General features: G+C 38.1%; 1 protein-coding gene across 3 annotated transcripts; it reads left to right on the top strand.

Annotated features, from left to right (window-relative positions):
• Positions 1–583: 583 nt before the first annotated feature.
• prc1b (protein regulator of cytokinesis 1b) lies at positions 584–22,408 on the top strand. 3 transcript variants are annotated; one of them, XM_043680453.1, is made up of 15 exons: positions 584–813; positions 3,196–3,328; positions 3,873–3,995; positions 4,107–4,340; positions 5,140–5,310; positions 6,179–6,328; positions 9,789–9,936; positions 10,919–11,055; positions 11,293–11,388; positions 12,575–12,721; positions 13,207–13,317; positions 14,064–14,174; positions 15,175–15,360; positions 16,039–16,093; positions 18,970–19,048. In XM_043680453.1, exons 1-14 carry the CDS (start codon positions 800–802, stop codon positions 16,057–16,059), a joined length of 1,782 nt encoding a protein of 593 aa, XP_043536388.1. In that variant the 5' UTR covers positions 584–799; the 3' UTR covers positions 16,060–16,093; positions 18,970–19,048. The 3 variants fall into 3 exon arrangements, with proteins under 3 accessions (XP_043536388.1, XP_043536389.1, XP_043536387.1); XM_043680454.1 differs by lacking the exon at positions 16,039–16,093 and having other exon boundaries at positions 15,175–15,286; positions 18,970–22,408; XM_043680452.1 differs by lacking the exon at positions 16,039–16,093 and having other exon boundaries at positions 18,970–22,408.
• Positions 22,409–23,136: the final 728 nt, after the last annotated feature.

Genomic DNA, 23,136 nt, shown 5'->3' with positions numbered 1-23,136 from the left:
TCTCAGCTCAGACAATGCATTAAAGATGTGAGGTTAAAGTCTGTCTCTATCCCAATCTTGAGTCAGACTCAAGTTGGAATTTATAAATTTCGGAATTTATAAAATATTACTGGATTGACTGCCTGCTTTTTGAGCAAAATAGAATATTTCTGCAAATGTAAATTCACCCCAAAGAGTTAGGTGTGCGTATATGTGCATGACAATGTGTTTGCGTGTGTGAATATTTGATAAAGTGTGACTATAATGGAGTATAAGCTTGTGAGAGGATGAGAAAGGGTCTGCGTGAGTGTGTATATAATGTAGTGGGGTCACCTGTAGTGTGACACGAACCCAAGGTTCTGGTGAGGCCATCCTCATGAGTTCCGAATTTGGCTATCAGCCATTCTGCGTTGTTGCGTATCCCAAAGTCCACCTTGGAGGACGGTCATTGGGAGACCCGAGTGCTGGACATCCCAGCGTCGAAAGGGGCTGACTAAACTCCCGTCCCCCGAAGGAGGGACCGCGCATGCGCCCACTCGTGTGCGCCTCATGACGTAACCTGTTATAGCCAATGGGAGCTTCCAGTGGGCTGGCGGTTGGAAAATTTGAATCGAACGAGAATAACGGCCGCAACGGTCTAGAAGCGAGCAGTTGGAGAGCCAGAGACACCGGAGGGTAGGGAGAGAGAAGCCCAGAGACACCGACACACCTAAGGGGAGAGACACTGGGACATCCAGAGGGTGAGAGCCTGGGAGGAGGACACCGTGATTTCCCGTTAAACTGACCTCCCGTGGGGGAGCGGACCCGGCAGAGCCGCGGGATGGTGAGAAAAAGGTAAGAATCTAATCCCCCCCCGATACCTCTAATCCCCCACAAATACCCCATCTTCACCTAACGTGCTCCCAATCTCCACCAATTCCACCCCCCCTTTTTTTTTGGTATTAATTGTTCTGCTCGCTACTGCTTTTACTGCAGCAGCATTTACATTTTGTTTTAACAGCATGTTCTCTCAAAGCTAAGTTGAATGCTGTACCTTAAGATTTCAGATGTAAAGTTGAACTTGGAGTAAAACTGGGTCTTGGTTTTTTTTTCGTACTGTTTGAAATGGAGTCTTACACTGTTGGATTGCAAATGGGATTATTTCAGCAGACTGTGACCTTGATGTCAGCAAGTAGAGTCCTGGCTTTATAAAAATTTAAGTTACAGGAAACAACAGTGTCTGGCATTGAACACCAGAGACTTGCCTTGTATTTGGATATGGCAGTTACAAAGTTATCGTCATTGCCAAAGTGCTTCAAGTGACTCTCATTATTTTTATGATGTGGAGGTGTTGGACTGGAATGGACAAAGTTAAAAATCTCACAACACCAGGTTATAGTCCAACAGGTTTTTTTGGAAGTAGCTGTACTAGCTTTGGAATGCTGCTCCTTCAGCTACCTGATTAATGAACAGCACTCCAAAAGCTAGTACTTCGAAATAAACCTGTTGGACTATGTGTGGTGGTGTGTGATTTTTAACATTATTTTTATATTCACGAACTGGATGGCACCTGTGGTTTAGCATGAGCAGCAACTGTCCAATATCACCCTGTAATGTTAATTGGACAAGTTCTAGGGAACTGGAAATGTGTTGCTGGAAAAGCGCAGCAGGTCAGGCAGCATCCAGGGAACAGGAGAATCTGCAGACCTCACTTTCTCCTCAAGTTCTAGGGAACTGTAAAGTAAGCTTGGTGTTTTATGTAACCGCATGCAGCTATTGGTATTGAAATGTTTCAAATTCGACAGCAAAGAAGGTGTTTACTCATTTTAACTGTCTTTAGATTTAACATTTTGCATTGCTTTGCATGTCATTCTTGCAATTTAAAATTTTATTTATCAATAGTAAATTGTTTACATTTCCATGTTTCTTCTTTAACATGTACCATATTCTCTAGAACATTTTATGTAGTAATCAGCAATTTTTAAAATTCTGCTTCTAAGAACCAAAAATTCACAAAAAATGAAGTCTACACCAAAGAGAAGATCTAACGGAAGCTATTTGACCTGTCATAAATTTAGTCTCAAGAACTGCACATGCTTTAAAAAAAAGGAGGGGTGGGAGGAAAGAAGGGAATGCGGGAGGGATGGGTTGATGGAAAGAGGCAGGATAGTGATGGGCTGAGGAGAGAGAGGGTGAGGGCATGGAATATAGGCACCTGTGTGGAGTGGGAGGGAGAGACTGGTACTGAGGGCATGGAGGAGGAAAATGATGATAGAGTGTATGCGGGGGGGGGGCTGGTGACTTGCGGTGAGGTAGAGGGAGGAATGCATGGATAGGAGGGGGGTTGTCATAGAACATTACAGCGCAGTACAGGCCCTTGGACCCTCGATGTTGTGCTGACCCTTTTAGGAGTTTTAGGATCCCTACAGTATAGAAACAGGCCCTTCAGCTCAGTAAGTCCAGACCCATTCCCCCACCTCTCCATTCTATATTTGCCCCTCACTAATGCACCTAACCTCCACATCCCTGAACACTATGGGTGTTTTTTGCATGGCCACTTCACCTAATCTGCACATCTTTGGATTGTGGGAGGAAACCAGAGCATCTGGAGGAACTCCATGCAGACATTGTGAGAATGTGCAAAATCCATACAGACAGTCACCCGAGGCTGGAATTGAATCTGGGTTGCTGGTGTTGTGAGGCAGCAGTGCTAACCATTGAGCCACCGTGCCACCCCAATAAGGAAGAATGAGGGGAATTGAATGGTGGAGCAGACATCATGAGCCAAGTAATCTTCCCCAAATTTGGGTGGCCAATCTTTATATTAAAAATCAGCAAAATATGGTGTTTGCTTTTTTATTGTAATCCATCATTGTAATTAAACTCACGGTCATGGTTGTATATTTAGTAGTTTTAGCTCTTTTGCACTATTCCAGCCATGTTTTGTTTGGCTAAATGTTCCAGCCAGTGAGATTCCTCTCTCTGAACTTGACGTTTCTTTCGAAAGCAATAGTGTCGATAAAACAATGCCAAGCAGAGCCTGAGTTGTAGGCAGCAACGTGTTTGCTTTTCTGACCTTAAGTCCTGCACTGAAATATAATGAGCACTGTTTTTCATTTGTTATAAGACTTTGTGTGTGCTTTTCTGATGATGCTGTTTTATTAGATTTTCTGTATTGATTTGAGATGTAAGTCAAGTTTATTGTACAAGTCACACTGGTATTTTGCTGTTCTGCAGTGATGCTCTGGCCACAGAGTCAGTGACATGTCTTAATGGAGCACTTGCCCATCTACGGAATATCTGGGAAGAGATAGGGATTCCAGAAGATCAACGATTACAAAGAACTGAAGTTGTTAAAAAGCATATCAAGGCAAGAGCAAAAAATTATCAGAATTAATTTTAGCTTTACTAAAACATAAGATGCATCCTTTAACTGTTCAATCCCAACGAATTGTTGCAAATTTTTAATCTGCCTTTGTTGCATTCTAATTTCAGTATCCATTTACCTTCCAGCAGTGAGTTACACTATCACAGAATGGTCCTTCTGTGATTGTAGCTAATTTGTTTTGGCTCCTTTCCAATTGCTGATGAAAAGTTAGAAATGGACCAGATAAAAATTACACCGATTTCTTAAGCTGCTTTATTTTACAACAGCATGTAAATACTCAGATTATTGAGTGTTAGTAAATATTTGTTGTTGGGTTCTGGGCTTCAAGACTGATTTATCCTTTGCTGATCTTACTTGCTGTCCATAGTGAACTGATCAACCTGCATGTATTCTTTAATCTGTTAGATGCATCTTTTAATAAAACAGTTTTGTCAAAACGAATTGAACCCTCATTGTCCGCAATCAATTTCACCTCAAGTACAAATTGCAGCACGTGACTTGTACTCATTTTTCCATTTTCATATAGGGCTTATTGGATATGATGATTGCAGAGGAAGAAAACCTGAGGCAGAGGCTGAAAAAGAGTATCGATATGTGCCAGAAGGAACTCCACGCTGTGTGCCAGGAACTCAATTTGGCTGTTTACTTGGTAGGATAAATTTTACTACAAACCACTTCTTTGGACAAGGAAAAAGGATAGAAAGATAGCTTATTTTCCACTCTTCGCTAATTAATAGTTTAAACTTTGTATATGTCACAGCCAGAAGAAGATTGCACAATGCTGCAATTGGAGAAAGATCTGCGGACACGATTGGAGGTTCTTCTGAAGCAGAAGAAAGAAAGGATGCTGAAATTAAAGAGCCTTAAAGATCAAGATGAGGAACTTTGTGACATTCTCTGTGCAACAGCCTACCCCATTGATGCTGACGCTGTCCCTAGTCTTGAGCAACTTGATGCATTTCAAGAGCATATTGCTTCACTTAATGTAGAGAAGGTGAAGAGAAATTTAAGATCTTGATGCAGCTATCTCCTATATAAAATTAAAAATTGTTTTTCAGGCAATTTACTAAAGGCTTTTGAAGTATCCTATTCATTTCAATATAAATGAAGTGACACCATTGAGATCTGAACTGTCTACCTTCTCAAACAGCTATGGATGTTAGATCAATTGAACCTCTCAACTGATTTACTTTCCCAAATTTGTTCCTAATTCTCTTTGCGAATGTGGTGAGCTGCTGTTTTGAGCATAGCAGACCATGTGGTGCAGGTACACTTAGTGCTGTCATGGAGGGAGCTGCAGGATGTTGGCATAGTGAGGGTGAAGACAATGATTATCGTTCCAAGTCAGAAGAGTTTGTAGCTTGGAGAGAAATGTGCAATTAGTGATTATTCTGTGGGTTGGGGTCTTGTCCTTTCAGCTCAGGCTTCTCTATTAAGGCCTGTGGGCCAGAGATGAAGAGCGCAAGGTGGATGCTCAAATGGCATTGATGGAGTTGCAGCAGGCAAATGATTTTGAGAAGCTCAGGTGGAGTTGGGGTTGCTTTGGGTATCCAAGCAGGGAGGGACAATGGGAGAAGCAGGTGAACCATGAGGGAAAGCTGGGAATTGAGAGAACGTGGTAAGTGTGAAACCAGGGGCACACACCCACCATTTCCCTTTTATAAAACTTGCATTATAATTTAACCTAGCTTACAAATTACTATCTGCCTATACCATATATGTTAAACTTGTATGTAGTTCAGGCAGAACACTGTTATGTTGAGTGATAGATGTGTTTTTCTTTCCGTTTTTAGGAACGTAGAAGAGCTGAGTTTGTTGAAACAAAGAGAAATATCATTCTTTGTATGGAGGAACTTGACCAACTGCCAGACACCAGTTTTGAAAGAGATATTGTGTGTGAGGATGAGGATGCTTTCTGTCTGTCCAATGAGAATATTATCGGTCTGAAAACACTTCTTCAACAAGTGAGTAAATGAAATTGGTTGTTCGTAGATGTAGTTCTTTCACACTTGTACTTTCATGACATCTGTGCTTTAGTGAATTATTCCTTTTTGAACGGTAGAAAATTGAGATCACCCAAAGTTCATCAGGTAACAGATGACTTCAGTGAAAACAATGCTTAAAAAACTTAGCAGGTGTCAGTGCCCTGTGCGTGGATTACATTTACCTTGTCAGTATGTAGTTCTCAATCCGGTCCTTCCGTGATTTGTCTTCTGCTAACTGTAGGTCTTTTATGTAAGCAAATCTGGGATGTTTTCCATCTTTGTCTGGACTCAGTTACAAAATAAGGCATTCCCTAATTCAACGTTGTGTTGACAATTTCTTAAGTTGCAAGAATGACTGGTATGTTAAATGAAAAAGTAAAGCAATTCAATTGCTCTTGTGTTGAATTCTAGTCACATTATCAAAATGTCTTCACTCTGCATCAAACCAGCAGCAGTGTCCTCTGAATACAACTCAAAAATGTTTAAAATTCAGATTTTTGCATTTAACTTGTTGGCAATGTTATGGATAAGGAATTAAATATGGAAATGTTGTCATCTAAGTCTCTGCTACATCTAAGAGCTTCTACGGTGGAACACAAATGATCTCTGGCAGCATCCAAGGAGCCGGAGAATCGACGTTTCGGGGTGGATGAAGGGCTCCACCCCGAAACATTGATTCTCCTGCTCCTCTAATGCTGTCTGACCTGTTGTGCTTTTCCAGCAACACACTCTCTCTATTCTGACCTCCAGCATCTGCAGACCTCACTTTCTCCTACCAATGATCTCAGTTGTGTCCTTGTGCCTGACAGGAGTATGCCATAATTAATTGTGATGTATATTTTTCCAGTTGGAGGTGAAGAGAAGTCAGAATGAGAGCAAATGCTCAGAGCTGAGAAATCAAATAATTAACCTGTGGGACTGGCTGCAAATTTCGCAAGAAGAACGTGATACCTTTTCTGCAAACATGGTTGGTTCCAGGGCTAAGACAATGCAGGCAGTAAGTGTTATGTTTGTGTGTGAGAGTGTGCATAGTTGGATATTGAAATTATGCTGAACATAGATAATAGGATGTCATTGCCTTTATTTCTTTAAACACAAATTCTATGTTTGAATGCAAATATTCAAAACTTGCTTTCTATGTTGTGCCACATTGTGAAAATGGCATATTGCTTTAAACCTTGCAGCAACTTCACAATGTTCATGTTAATGGTATCTTCACAGCAGATGAATTAGACCTATCACGAATACTTGCTTTAATTGGAAATAATCATATCAACCTCTGAGCTGTTAAAAATATGCCTAGTTCCTTTAAATTTTGAAGCTTTGAGAGATTTTATATGTCAAATTTGAATTTTTTTTCTTTTATTCAAACTTAGCTCTCATTTCTTCTATAATAGGTTTGATGTTGAACACCTTTCAAGATCCTCTCTTTTTTAAAAAATATTTCCTAACCTTTAAATCTCGTTCATTGCGCGCGCACACCCAGTGCATATAGTCCTAAACAATCCCATTTCACCCAGGAATCAGTCTGTTAAACTGTCTGTAAAATCTTCCAGGTGTGGTCTTACTACACAGATACAGCCAGATATCTCTGCTCCTGTACATTAATCCTTATGAAGACCAGCATGCTATTTGCCTTTACCACTTGCTGCATCTGTATGCTTGCTTCCTGTGACTGGGGTAAAAGAACACCCCAGGTCCTGTTGTGGCATTATGGAACTCTGCCTTTTTTTTTGCTACTACCTAAGTGGGCAACCTCCCATTTTTCCACATTATACTGTATCTACCATGTAACTGTCCAAGTCACATTGAAGCTCTTCTGCATCATTCTCGCAGCTCACTGTCCCACTCAGCTCTGCTTTGTGCAAACGTGGAGATATCCTATATCCACTAGTCACTGTCTGCCACTCAGACAAAGAGCTGTTTATTCTTACGTTTTGCTTCTTGTCTGCCAACTGATTTCTCAATATATTTCAGACCCATGTACTTTAATTTTACATACTACTTTCTTGTGTGAGACTTCTGTTCTTATCAGGTCTTATCAAAAGCCTTCTACCAGTTCAAATAAACTGCATCCATTGTCTCCTCCTTATTCACTCTACTGGTTACTTACATCCTCCAAAACAATTCTAGCAGAGGCAAGGATTAGTTAAGAACAGTCAGCATGATTTTAAGGAGAGATCATGTGTGAACAACTTGATTTGAATTTTTAAGAGATGACCAAGTGAGGGCAATGCATTTAACATAGTCTGCTTGGACTTGTATCAAAAGCCTTGCTGATGTTCTGCCTGGGAGATTGATAGCGAAGCTTGATGTCGTTAGGATCCAAGGAAACTTTGGTTATTTGGATCCAGAAATGGCTGAGTGGCAGGAGGCAGAGGGTGATGGTCAAGGGATATTTTGTGACTGGAAGTTTGTCTAATGGGGTTCCACAGGGATTAGTGTTGGGGCCTTTGCTGTTTTGTGATATGTATAAATGATTTAGACTTGAATGTAGGATCGTTGATTGGTAAGTTTGCAAACATGAAAATTGGTGGGGTAGCAACTTTATATGGAGGATAACCATGGAAGATATTGATGGGTTGATCAGTGGTGATTGCAATTCAATTCTGATAAGTGAGAGATGATGCATTTGGACAGCATCATCAATGCAAGGGAATATATGATGAATGGTAGAACCCTGGGAAGCACCAAGGATCAAAAAGACTTTGGTGTGCACATCCATTGTCCCTTAGGTAACACAGATGGATGAAGTGGTTAAGAAATCATATGGGATATTTGCCAAGTTGGTTAGAACACAGCTAGAGTATTGTATGCAGTTCTGGAATCCAAATTATAGGAAGGATGTGATTACTCTGCAGAGTGTACAGAGGAAATTTACTAGGTGTTGCCTGGTCTGGAGAGTTTATGAAGAGAGATTGGACTGGGGTGGTTTTCCTTGGAGCAGGTGAGATGGAGGGGATATAAAAGATGAGATATATAAAAATTGAGAAGCATAGGCAATGGTAGACTGGAAGGAATTTTTCCCCTCTGTGGAAGGATTAATGAGCAGAGACGTAGATTTAAGGAAACCCAAGGAAACTCAAACATATAAATAGAAAGCAGGCTATACCCCCAGTGCTTCATTTGGAGGCTTACTGAAGATGTCACCTAGTATGGTGACGAAACTTCTGAAAACTAACCTTCCAGCTCAGCGAGCAAACCTAAATCCAGTATATTTACAATGTGAAGGCATACACAGCTATGGGCCAAATGCTGGAAAATGGGTTTAGAATGGGTTAGGTACTTGCTTCTGAGTGCTGACTCAATGGGCTGAAGGGCCTCTGTGCTGTAGACCTCTGACTGAGAGTTGTCGGATATGACTGCCCCTTCCTAAAACCATGCTGACTCTGTCCTCTTTCATTCCTCTCTTCAAAGTGCTCTGCTATTCTATCTTTTTGTAATGGACTCCAGCACCTTTTCCAATCCTGATGTTAAGCTAACTGGTATATAATTTGTTGTTTTCTCTCTACCTCCCTTCTTAAATAGTGGACTTCCGTAGACTCTGGAGCAGAGTAGTAACGTAAGTTTGGAGGTGGCCACCATTTCTAGGACAACTTAAGTAAACTAGGATGCAGATTATTAGACCCTCAGGAAATATCTTTCTTTAATCTTAGTTTCCTCAGCACTGTTTCCTTAGTAATATTAATTTCTTTGAATTCCTCCTTTCCTGAACTCTCATTTTTGGGTTGTTATTTGTGTCTTCCTTTTTTTTTTGAAGGCAGTACTGAAAAATATATTTCTGTTAATGCTAACAGAAGCCCTGCCCCCGTACTACAAAATCTAATCTTTTGGTATTTGGATCCTTAATACAGGTTGTTCTGTGATAACGTGTTTTGTCAACATGAATTTGCTATAATGCAATTGAATTGGGGACACTTTCTAAAGTGTGAACTTTTAGAACATTACCAACATTTTTAAGCACTGCTTCTAAAGCATGATTTTTCTATAATGCAAGGTTGTACAAGAGCATAACCATACTGCTATAGAAGAACTATCTGTATGCAATAACTTTGTTTGGGGAATCAGCTATTTCCAAAACTGTTAAGTACTTTGAAAGAAATTAGTAAATAAATTGCAGATATATAAGCACTTGTTGACACTTGCAGACTGAAATCTCAATTCCTTGCAGCTTTTAAATGTTTTTTTTCCAAATGTTCCCATTTAATGAACTTTTACCAAATTTATTGTCATATTATCCAGCAGGGTTCACTGGAATGTGACCAGGATTGAGACACTTGCCTCCTGTCTCAGTCTGTATTACCACACTGAATTATGCAGAATTTGTCAAGAAAATTGATCGAAGTAAAATGCAATAATGGAAACTCAAATCTTTAAATTCCATTCCATATTTTATTGAAGAGCAAACCACAGTATTGAATTAAATCTGATGTTATATAATGTATTTTGTGGTGCAGTTGCAGACAGAGTTGGAGCGCCTCGAGGTCCTGAAACAACACAACATGAAAAATGTGATTGAATCAGTCAGACGAGAGCTGGCAACACATTGGGAGAAATGTTTCTTTAGTTCTGCACAACGGCAAGAATTTGCTCCATACTATGATGGTTTGTTTAGATTTACACTTATTTCAAGTAAATAGATTTAATACCATGGCAGGGCATAGATGTGATGTCTCTTAAATGTTATAGTGCCTGAGATCTTTTCTGTTTGTGTTTCTATGAGCTGAGATTGTGCTACTTCCATTGATGGGTATTGCAATACTTGGTAAATGTTTTTTCTGTGCTAACTGCTATTTCTGGTTTATTTGTTCAATTCATAAGCTTTTTCTGAGTGGTAATCCAAGAGGTGATTGCAGCCATTTGATTGAAGGGTAGATCTTTCATGTACTTGAAGAATTTGCCTGGAGCCAACCATTTAATTCCAATTCTGCATGTGATGTATATTTCAGCACTGTTCCAACCAGATTATTATGATTTAATAAGTGCTAAGTGGTTGGCTTTCATGAACTTTGCCACGTTAGTAGTTAAGGCGCTTTCCTGTTATGTTCTGTAAATTTTAGCATCGCTTCCAACTGGAACAGACACTGAAATACATAGAGCATAGAACAGTACAGGAATGGACCCTTTGGCCCACAATGTTGTACTGAACATGACACCAAATTATACTGATCCCTTCAGCCTGCCCTTGGTCCATATTCCTCCATTCCTTGCATTTTCACGTGCTTATCTAAAAACTCCTTTAAATGCCCCTATGTATTTTGTAAGTTTGAGAGAGTAACTTGGTGTGGGGTTGTCCACTGATAATGGTAATGTAAACTAATGAGGCATTTGACACTCATTCCATTTCAGTTGGAGTTCAGCAGGGCAGAGTTGAACTGAAGCTGCAGTGTCCCTAGCCTTAACTGGATGGGGATTGAAAGAAGGGACACTATTTGAAAGGAATTATCAAATTTGTAAACATTAGACAATGGGTAACCAAGTTGAAACTGAAATCCAACACTCAAGTGGAAATTTAATTTTGTTTGTGTTGTAAACTTTGGATTTAATTTATATCTTGATTACAAAAAACCCTCCCTTTTCTGAAAAGAGGACTATACTGAGGAGTTATTGCAGCTACATAACCTGGAGCTTAATCGACTAAAGGAGTACTACCAAACACACCAACAACTCTTTGAGGGTATCTGGAAGTGGGAAGAAAACTGGAAGCTTTATCTGAGTTTTGAGGTGAGAAACCAAAACCCTTACACAGTACTACTTGGATTCTGTGATTTACGAACATTACACTGTGGTGCTGCTGTTACTCAAACTATACCACTGTTGAATTCTTGACCAAGGAACAAAATTAGGGGTTAAGTCAGTTCAAACGCATGGCTACCACTTTGAGTGGGGCACACTGTTTTAACTGTGTTGAGATGGATAGCAAATTATATGAAAATAATTTTTTAAAAAATTTTTTTACAGAAGAAAGCAGCAGACCCAAACCGGTTCACCAACCGAGGGGGGAATCTGTTAAAAGAAGAAAAGCAGAGAACAAAGCTTTGCAAAATGCTACCGAAAGTATGTAACTATGATGTGTGTCTGTGTTGAATGTGACATGTATAAAAGTTATGACTCTCAAATATTCCATTAATGATACTAATGACACATTTTTGTACCTAATTTTTAATGTTATAGCAATAGGATTGTATCACATCATGGTCTGTTACACACCCATTCAAAACCCTGTATAGGTTAACTGCTAAATTTAAGTTCTTTATGATTTAATATGACAATAATATGGAGTGTTTTTTTATGATAAATGAACTCTTTATTTTCTTGCCTGCTTACATCTAATTTCAAAAATCTGAGATAGTAAATGTAGGAGTTACTTCTATGATTTTAATTAGAACATGATTTTTTTTTTCTTGCACATGCCTTTGTCTATCCCTTTCAAATAAGTTCAACATAAATGGTAAAATTCTTTTCATTTGGTTCCATGCCCTTTTTTTTGTTTTCATTTTTCTTTTTGAAGCATTTCACCTTTCAACTGCCCCATTTTTATTTTGTTCTTGCTGATTTCCTTCTTGGCCAGCTTTAGTTTCTGTAGTTGTTCCACCTTGCTTTGGAGTACCTGCTTTTATATTGTGCCCTTTTTATCATTTTACGCACAGTCAGATCATCTCCAACCATGTAAACTCAGGTGACAGCAGCAGAGGTTCTTGCAACCTGTTCTCCATAAATCCTTTTAGCTTCAGTAATTTGCTAAATCTATGATGTAGTGCCTCAGAGGCCAATTTATGCTTATGTGGTGACTAGTACAGAATGCAATGCTCCACATGGAGTCTAAGCCTCTGTAAACTGAAGTAATTCCTTTTGTCTTCCAACTGAAATATTTCACTTTGCCAGTCTTGGATATAAAATACTTTTCCTCCATGGTGAAGTTGAATCCCAAGTCCAATAACAGTATCAGAAAGTGGAGGGTGGCAGAGGGGATGTTGTGTGGTGCTAGAAAAGTGCAGTTGGTCAGGCAGCATCTGAGGAGCAGGAGAGTTTAACGTTTCGAGCTTATTCTCGAAATGTTGACTCCTGTTCCTTTGGATGCTTCCTGACCAGCTGTGCTTTTCCAGGACCACACTTTCTGACTCTGTCCAGCATCTGCAATCCTCCCATTCTTCACAAGAGATGTTGTGTCCAATACTTCAAATATAAATCTGTGAAAAGCAATTTTACGTTGTTTCGGAAATGAAATTGCTGTCTATTTTAGCTGGAGGAAGAGTTGAAAATTCAGATTGCTGCTTGGGAACAGGAACATCATTCGCAGTTTCAAGTTAATGGACAAAATTTCATGGGTTATGTGACAGAACAATGGGAACTGCATAAATTGGAGAAAGAGCGAGAGAAACAAGAGCGGGTGAGGTCCAGCTTCAAGTTAACTTTCCGTGGTTGTACTGCAATATAGCTTGTTACCTGAGTTATTCTTAGATCTCTGTTAATGTTCTGACTTAATTCACCTTTTTAAGAAGGGCTGCAGAGGAACAACATTCCTTTCCTTCTGCAAAAAAGAAATGAGATGGTTAATCTGCAATATGGGATGTACTAATATATATAGGTCTAATGATAACACATGTAATGGCTAACAATTTTGTCTTGCATGGGTTCATTGGATTGACTTGAGCTGCCGGAGGGGTTCAAAAGGTCCCTTTTCACAGGGCCTCGTATCTTTTCAATATCTTTTCACTTTCCAAGATGAAAAGAATCTGTCCTGTGGAAACATTTTCCCATTTGTCATCCTTTGTTATATCTAATCTAAAATTCAAAGATGATCAGGTTGTGTAAAAGTTCCCATCAACTGTAGTTGTCATACTGGGTGTTAAATGGATATTATCTGTATTGCAGCAACTGAAAAAGAACAAGTTAATTGAGGAGGAGATGCTGTATGGCAGTGCCCCCAAAACCCCAAACAAAAGAAGGCTTAATGCACTGAATACCCCAGGGAAATTGCGAAAGGTAAGAGTATTTGGCTACTGTTGGAGGTTGAACCCTTTCCCACCCCATCCATGCATTTTCATATACTCCTAAACCAAACACCTATGAATGCTGGCGTTCTGAAGCAAAAAGAAGTTGCAGGTCTGGCAGCATCTGAAGTGTCACTGGACCTGAAAGGTTAACTGTGCTCTCTCCCCACAGATGCTGCCAGACCAGCTGAGTTTCACCAGCAGTTTTTCATTCCACATTCTCTTCCCCCTCTCTCATAACTACAAGCCTGCTCTTAGCTTTGCTACAGCAAAGCTATCAGGAACAAAATATCTCCCTTAATGATGCTGGCAAAAATTCTGTATTTGCGAATACCTGTCTCAAACACTGAACTTGTTATTGGGTCAGTAAAATTGAGACATGCGTATTCTGATCGGACCCAAACCCATGAGATCTAGGGACTGAACTACATTATATTATTTGAATTACTCCACAATATCCATGAGCAAAAATGGTAAAGGTTAAACTTATTTATGTTTCACATAAATGTAACTAAAAAATCAGGTGTTGCATGTTCGAGAAATTGCATAGCTTGGATTATCCAAGAGCGCTGGTGCTGTTATTCTGCATTGCTTCTGCTGGGGCACAAATCTAAGCTTTGTGTGTGTTTATAACTATAAATTCCATGTTGTTACTAAAACCTAGTTCTGTGCTATTGCTTTTTTTTTGCCCCACAGACCATACATTAACACTTCTTCCTTTTTCTGGCTTTGTCTTAGCTAAATGGTACGTCAATCGCCAATGCCACCCCAAACAGCACCCTTCGCTGTGCCATTGGCAGTAGTGTTTGTTACTCACCCATCTCCCGACCCCCACTATCAGGACACAAGGTCAGTCATCTGTCTGCATTGTTTTTTTTCTAGGCAAATGTGCAATTGGTAACTGTTTATGACTAAGCTTATAATTAAAGGAGTCAATTGTTAGGATGTATTTAATTGCTTTTAAAACAAAAAAATGACATCAGTTCCAAAAGCTTTTTGCCACTTTTTTTTTTAATGATTAATTTTTAATATATTCTTTGCTCAAAGTTCCTGACCGTATTCATTTAAATTTTTTTCTCATCCTGCCGTGAGGGTCCTGATTATTGCTAGGATTTTATTGCATAGAAATCAGATTTTTAAGCATATAACCTAAGTATTTTTCAATATATGAGGCTACTCAGTGCTGGTTCATTGTTTGGGAGTCGCAGTCAGGTCTGGTTGAACTAACTTTTTAGATTATAACACTGAAGCCGTAAGATTCTCTCTGATGTTAGCTGAGACATTGGAAGAATCCTATTTGAGGCAATCGTAACCTAGATATTTTTAATCTTGTGTTATGTAAAATCCTTATTACACAATCTGACCATAGTATAAAATTGACTTGTAAACTAGCTATTATAGTGTACAAAACAGAACAATTGCATAAGGATTGTGCAACTGCCTTTTGGCATTGTTTTCTTCTTCGTTACTAAATTTAATGACTGAAAATGCTTCAGTAAAGTAAATCTTGTCTGTTTTCAATAAAGTTGTCAAGTTTTCATGGATTATGTTTTGTGGCCTTGGTTAAATGCTTTTGATTCATTTTTATTTGATATGATCTATTGTGAAAAAAATATTCACGATTCTGATTGCTCTCAACATTTCGCCCTATTGTTACATCAGTTTAAAACAGTTTCTCCTGAAGTTTGGAAGATAATCATAATTTACCAGACAGCTTAGATGAACATGGTGGAAAAAATATTCAAGTACAAAAAAATGACTTTAGTGACCATCTGAGTAACTGTGCTACTAATGCTATTGATTTTAGTACTTCCACTCTAAATCTTTTTCTTTTTTTTTAATTTTAAAGCCAGGACAACCTGTGCGCACACCAGGATATTCAGCTACAAAGCCCCCTCGTCTTGGCCTCGTTGAAAGGAATAAAGAGAACATTTCTCATCTCAATGCAACAGCAATGAGTGGTGCGTCCACCGTCTCCACCCCACAGCATAATCTCAGCATAAATTCAGTTGCCACCACATATTCTGAGTTTGCGGTAATTTCATTTTTGCAGTCATCTACCAATCGCTGTGGCAGCACACAGTTAGCAATGGAGGTCAAAGTAGAATAAAGCTTTCAATAACGCACATTCTTTTGATCCGTGTATAAAGGACACCTCCCCTTCCCTGTACAATTCTTTTGTATGCTTATTTTGAATCGCTAATAACATTAGTTTCCATAGCTATCAGCTGATTACCTTGGGAGTAAGGAATAATCTTGCATGTTGGATTTATATTGTGTTCTGAGAGAATGGAAATGCATTGTCCATTTAGCTACAGCTTTGGAGCAAATCATCGATTCCCCCCTGAACTTCAGCTCTGACTAAAGTGCAATATGTGTCAGGATTATTATGGAGTATGTGCTAGTGTACTTGTGTGCACATTTACTGCAGCCAGTTGGCATAAATCCCTGCTGAACCGTGTTAGTATGTTAAATTGATTTATTCTTCATTCTTGGGGAACCCATTGTTAATTTTTTTTTTTTGCTAGATTTGTTTTAAGATGTCCAGTTGTTGGTAAATGATAGTGTAAAACATGTGTAACATTTAACTTTTAATTGAGTTGAGAGACTTGGGAAGAAGTTTATGCATTCCTCAAAGCAGTAAACTATCCCATTATTTCCAATGTTAGTTACTCTAGGAATCTTGATAACATATTTTATTCTGTGTTTGTAGATGGATTCAGCTCCACAGTAGGAGCCTGCACAAATGTACAGCAGCACCTTTTCAGGTCGGTACGGTAATCCACTATTGAGGATTCCAAACTCCATGTAGTGAGAGCAAGAGTATTAAAGCCATCAGTTGAACAGTTTTCGTAGCTCTCTAGATTCAATGTGTTCAATGTAATTAGAAAAGTTTTATGGATCTGAGTTCATGTAATTCTTAAGTTGAAGATCTGGCTCCTCAACTTGAAACACAACTAGAAGCATTAATACCCCGAAACTAACTCACAAAGTTTTTCTGTGTACAGTTACTCTAACAGCTGTTCTGGATGCTGCTTTCTAAAACTGTTTATTTAGAAATGTGCAGGTAAACCTTTCAATTTTAAGATTTATTTCCTAAATAATTTACTATGTTCCAACTAGGACAGTTGAGCATTCGGTTAAAGTTCATAGTTCCTGACTGTGTGCTGCCATTTTGTTTTATTTGCTGATTTTGTTTAAAACCTACTTGCATGAAAACTGTTTTTATTTGTATTGTTTGTATTTGCATATATAACTTTGCTGCCAATTTAGCATTCTTGTGCTGTGGCTATTCTTTTTTAAACTAATATATGCTGAAACAGTAGGAGTAAATATGCAATAATAACTTGGCCTGTCTTCATTTTTCATCCCTTTTCATGTAATTCCTATAATTGAGAAATAAGATAATCTGGTTTTAAGTGCTAATTAGCATGCACTGAGGGAAGTGAAAATTTACACAACCAGTCTACAATTTTGTGCAATGCATGTATCAGGCATGTATCTTTTTACAAATTCTCCTCAAATGTGCACTTATGCCTCTTTTGGGATAAGATCAGTGCACATTTCATATCTATACATGTGTATGTTCTTCCTCTTCATGGCAATCTTTTGTTTAACATACCTGCTGAACTCCGTGTGAACCCAGATGATTCTTGATGTGTTCTGACTGAATGCAAAGTGATAAGCTTTGTTCTTCCTTCTGCTTTGTTTCTTTGCTCTTCACCTCGATGGATTGGTTGTGTAGTGCTAGAGGAATTAATAGCTGCATACTAACCAATCTAACCACGCTAACAAATAGCTTTGTTTTGCCTTCACAATATGTCTCTCTTCTCATTCTGTGCACTGAGCATGTTAAGTCAGCAAAGCTTTTACTTAGGTTTCTTATTTCAATTAAATCAATTCAAATTTAGCACTTACCAAAGTTTGTTTTTTGTATTAGTACAACCATAGTAGTTAATTATCTGGAAACATTGCTCCCAACGATTGGTAGATGGTACTGCTTTCATAGTCATTTTGAATCCTTTACTTGTTTGGATAAGTTATGCACCTGCAGAGACAACAGTTCCTTTATTGTTTTCCAACGTTGCTTCACAACTGAATTATTGCTATTGGACTAATGCAAAGTGAATCCAGTGTGGCAAATGATTTTAACTACACTATATGATTGGGCAACTAAAATGTTATTGCTTAAAATATAGATAAAACGTGATCTAGGGTTGACACATACTTTTTAATGCTTCACTTGCTTGAGTCAGTGAGTGACTAATGCATACATTCCAGAAAGAAAGCAGTGAACTGATCTTAGTCAGCTTTGTGGTAAGGGTACTTTTATTGATGACAATCTTCTGCGTTAGAAAGTGAAAAATCAGCCTGAATTCCAACAGATGAATGTAGGGACATGATCAGGCATCCTTTTCAAGCCTATTTCGTGACTAAAATAGACCATAGCTGGTCTTTATCTCAACTCCATTTACCTTACTTCCAGAGGTTTCCAATACTTCTTAATGTGGGAGAAAAACTGCTCATTGATTTCAATCCTGAGGAGGGAAAGATATTCCTCCTGTAATTTTTAAGATTTATGCTCCCTTGTTAATAAATTGCCTGACCAGAGGAAATGTCTCTCTTTGTGTCTTTTCCTTCAAACCTCTTCTTTTCCAATATCTCCCATTTTATCATCCCTGGACCCAAAAACGCAATCCTAAGTTTTGGAAACCTGTCTGTATAATTTAACCTCTAATGTAATTCTAGTTAATCTGCCTGGTTTGCCCCTCCAGACCAGCCTACTGAGTCTTAGACATGCATGTCTCTTTCAGTTCAGGAAAGAATAGTACAAGGGAATGGATGGGGAGAGGATAAGAAATGAACTAGAATTATAATAGAAGTTCATTTCATTTTAGTTACCACAACTGAATTTTAATTAAGCAGGTGTCAAGTTTCAAACATTGAGCTCGCATTTTGTTTTAACTTGTCAATAACTGTGTATTTTCTACCATATTGTTGTCTGTTTGTTCTTGCGAAACTCATGCCCCCTTGTCCAGTGTAAAATGTTTTATAGTCACCAAGTCTCTTCCTACTAGAAGGAAAGCTTTTGACTCTAACACATTTTTGGTTTGGTTTAAAAACTATCCCACATTTGCCACTGTTCACTCAAACCTGATTCGTTCTCATATGTTGCAATATTGGGGGTATTGTTCCCAAGTAATTGCTTCAGATTAATTAATAGAAATTATGGGATTTTCTTTTAATAATTAAACAATTTAGTTACAGGCATTAACAATGTTTGCACACATGCTCAGTGCTAGAGCCTCTAAGGACATTCTTGGAAACTGATCTACACTGCCTAATGTTTCATGTTCGTATGTTTTTGGGTTATACCATTTGCTGTTCTGAACAAAACTTATTGCTATTCCCCACTTGTATTCACATTTGCTATCTTTTTTAACTTTTCTAATGCATGACATGAGTACTATCCAAACTCCACTCTATTGAAATGCTGAATCCTGTTTGGCATAACTAGAATGGTTTTGATGCTTGCTTGCTAAATGATTTATCTTAGAAATTTAGCAGAGAATGACCTGCCTTCTGAGCATGTTGTGCTTGTTTAATCTCTCAATCACATCTGCCTCTGCATCCCTTTTTCTAGCGAGAACTTTCAAAAGCTTCCAAATTTGACCATCAGTCACGAATTCTCAACTCTACAACCAGCAACATCCAAACCTGACCTGGCAGCAAGAAACCAGTGGGGAGTTGGACTACTCCAGAAATTACACCTGCATGTGCCTAAAATGAAGTCTGCATATACTCTGTATAATGTGTTGTGATCGAACTGGCATGTTAGGATGTATTACTTCAAACTCAAACCGAAAATGCAGATTATGTGAAAAATGTAGCAGATGACCACAAGTAATACAAATGTTTTCCTAAACTGTACATAGCTTAAATAAAAGTCATTGTCAAATGGGAATTAATAACCATGAGCATAATTTTTAGGTGTACTTCTAATGTGAAGAATTTCAAATTTTCCTATTGAATAACCCTCAACCATTGCACTACATTTGAAGATAAACTCAAAATATTAATATTCCAAATGTTTTAAGAAGTTGCTTTCTTGAAACACTGAAGGAGGTAGAAGGATAAGCAATTAGGAGATTTCAGAGCTCAACTGCAAAAGTATTTTTACCCACTAAACTATCTTGTCAAATTTCTGTTTTAATTACTGTACTAAAGTTGCATGCCAGTACTTTCTAAAGTTAGTGATCTTTTTTTTGGTCATCGATCTATCTAATCACTTAATTTGCAGTTTTAAAGTAGCCTGCAATAAATTACTTTTTAATTCCGTTGTTAATCAGAAAACCCCAAACCCTTTACGTTGGTACTAATTGTATTACTTTCCTAATTCACCGTGTTGTGTGTAATACTAAACTTAATGAAACCTTGTCAAGAACTTGATGGAGCCTGTAAATGTTTTCTGTCTTTAAACTTTTATATCACTGATAGCAAAAATGAACTCCAACAGTATAATTGACTATGCCAACCAAACAGTTGTGAATTAGATTAATGGAAAGTAATGACGTTGACATTAATGTTAGATCCCATGCAGATTAATATTATATATTGATACCTAATAGGCCAATAATTCTTAACATATCCCTGGTTCCCTGTGCTTGCATTTTTCACATAATCAGCTTTCATGATCCTTTTGTGCCTAGTTTAAAATAATTTCTGCAGATTTAGATTGTGTAAATATTATTTTATTAAGCTAATCATGAAGTTTTGCACCTTTTTATATTTTCTCTTATTTATTCATATTAACTTTCTTTTTAATAATTTACAAATTTTATGTAAAGTAGTTATGAGTGATGAGAAAAGTTTTTAAACACTAACGATAACATTAGGGGTGTCACAGCTGCAGAGCCGTTGCTGCCAAATAGTGTAATATTCTCTGGGATGGCATTAACTTATCTACTATTTGAGAAGATTCTCAGTTTTGCTGTATATTGCATATGCTTTTCTGTATTTGGTTGAATTAATTCATTAGTGTAAGTACAATTTATTGAATCTTGGGAGTGAACAGTCTTCTATCATAGAGGTTTTCATCTTCAGTTAACTTAAAGGGGAAGGAAAGCCTAGGTGGAGTTCTATATTTTTGAGTAATCTCTCACTTTAAGATTTTTAAAATATGTAAAAATCATTTATTTACCAAGTTTCGATGGAGCTGGTCTGGTGTATGCAATTACTGTTAAAGTATTCGGCAAATTGATAGAGGACAACCCTGATCCTGATGTATCTTGAGGCCAAAAGAATAATTGGATTTTTAAAAAATGAACTGGAATGACCTTAATATGTCACACTTGTCAGTTAATGTATAAATTGCAAATTAGGTTGCTTAAAACAAAATATTTATCTTGAATTCCATATTTTCTTAGCATTCCATCTGGAACTGCAGACAGGTCACAAGAGCTTCAAAGGATGTTGACCAATTTATTTTTGTCTTTCAGTAGTGCAGTCTAAGTAGAAAATTCAGAGCAGCTCCATCAAAAGCTTTTGCCAAAAGACAAGTTGGGTATTCACCAAGCCTTTTTCTTCAGATGCTGGTAAAACCAGTGATCAAAAATGTATCCCATTCTTGTTGAGTTATAATTTATATATCCCCATTATAGCAGCAAATATATAACATTGATGATTTAAAACCACTTTATATGAACAGATCCTTTGAAAAATTTACTCTCCATGAGAAAAGGATGTGGAAAGAGGTATTTGTTCATGATTTACTGAAAATGAGTCCTGTGCTCATCTGAAGAAAACCAAGGCAATTTTGAATAGTTTAATGATTTGAAAATTTCAGGTTCAGAGTTGACTGCCATGGGCAGAATCTGTAGGTAAGATGGACAAACAAAGTTAGTGCTTTTTTTTTTGGAAATGTCTCCATGCAGCAATGAATCATGTGTCTCTGTTTTAATTCAAGATCCATTGAACTTTACAAATCATTCAGATATTTTTCTGCCAACCGTAGAAATTTGAGCAGTTCCTTTTTTGGTTTTGTAAAGACCATAAACATTTTTCTGTAAAATCTATAAACTTCCAATGAGTAAAGGTACCCAAGAAAAGTTAATGTAATTAAATCAAACTGGGTGCAAAGATGTGTACATATCATCTAAGATGGGATTGCACCCCACCATGTTTATACAGAACAACCTAAGCTACAGCAAGTACTTTGGAACTCTATGCCTGTAAGGACAGGGTGGGAAATCTTTTTTGTGACTTAATAAAGCTCTAAATGTTAGCAAATATGATGTCAGCATTGTATGACTACTGGTTTGAGCATACCTTTAAACTGTACAATGTCTTGAATAGTCAGTTAAACTGAAACTCATCATTTGCACATCTAAAGTCTTGTACTATTTATATCTTGCTTTTTCCCCACATCAGCCGAAAACACAGCAAATCAACTGTTGCCCTTATGCTTATTGTAGTAGTATTAATTACAAAAAGCTGAAATACTGTATCATTTGTAATATTGTCATGTGAGCCCAAACATGTAATCTATGTACTTGCATTTGAATGCAATTCAAGGCGGCTGCCCTGCTCTTTGAATTTCATTCAGCATTTCCCATCATTACTGTAATTTCTGAAGAGCTAACTTTCAGCACTAATTCACAATGCGTCAGTGTATGAAAAAACATCATTGAAATGTGTGGTGTCCTAATTTTATCTGTGCCATTCTGATGTAAATGTCAAATTATTTCTTGCCATTTCAGCAGAGAGAATAGGTGAAAGTATGCAAGTATTTAAAAGTTACAACAGTATACAGTAGGGACCAAGAAGTTTGCACAAGTATATAGGGAATAGAACTGTATGGATTATTGTAAACTATTTAACGTTTTCATTTGAGATGTGTACATTGCTGGTAACAGTAAATATTGTCCATCCCTAAATGCTTTTGAAATGGAATGAGCGAGTGATCACCTTGAGTCATTGCAGTCTGATGTAGGAACGGAGTTCAGACCCGTTTAAATGCCCATAAAGAGGGAGAGTCCACCACTGCTACTGGCAGGGCATTCCATGAACTCGCGACTCGCTGAGTAAAGAATCTACCCCTAAAATCTGTCCTATACCTACCACCCCTTAATTTAAGGATATGCCCCCTCGTAATAGATGACTCCATAACGTGGCAAAAGGTTCTCATGGTCAACCCTATCTAAATCCCTAATCATCTTGTACACCTCTATCAAATCACCCCTAAACCTTCTTTTCTCCAATGAAAACAGTCCCAAGTGCCTCAGCCTTTCCTCATACGATCTTCCTACCATACCAGGCAACATCCTGGTAAACCTCCTCTGCACCCGTTCCAGTGCCTCCACATCCTTCCTATAGTATGGCGACCAAAGCTGCACACAATACTCCAGATACGGCCGCACCAGAGTCTTATACAACTGCAACATGACCTCAGGGCTCCGGAACTCAATTCCTCTACCAAGGAAAAACCATTACGCCATATGCCTTCTTCACCGCATTATTTACCTGGATGGCAACTTTCAGAGATCTGTGTACATGGACACCAAGATCCCTCTGATCATCCACACTACCAAGTATCCGACCATTAGCCCAGTACCCCATCTTTTTGTTACTCTTACCAAAGTGAATCACCTCACACTTGCCTACATTGAACTCCATTTGCCACCTTTCTGCCCAGCTCTGCAACTTATCTATATCCTGCTGTAACCTGACACATCCTTCCTCACTGTCAACAACTCCACCGACTTTCGTATCATCCGCAAACCTACTCACCCAACCTTCTAGCCCCTCTTCC

This window comes from Chiloscyllium plagiosum, chromosome 40 (assembly GCF_004010195.1).
Source record: "Chiloscyllium plagiosum isolate BGI_BamShark_2017 chromosome 40, ASM401019v2, whole genome shotgun sequence".
NCBI classification, from domain to species: Eukaryota; Metazoa; Chordata; class Chondrichthyes; order Orectolobiformes; family Hemiscylliidae; genus Chiloscyllium; species Chiloscyllium plagiosum.
Note: the sequence above shows the minus strand (reverse complement) of the source record. Positions and strands in the feature narration are given on the sequence as shown.

Bases quoted from the DNA above. Each gene is read 5' to 3' on its own strand.
- prc1b (XM_043680452.1), top strand. The intron at 3,329-3,872 runs GCAAGAGCAAAA...ATTTTCATATAG, and splicing joins TTGTTAAAAAGCATATCAAG to GGCTTATTGGATATGATGAT. The intron at 14,175-15,174 runs GTCAGTCATCTG...TTAATTTTAAAG, and splicing joins CCCCACTATCAGGACACAAG to CCAGGACAACCTGTGCGCAC.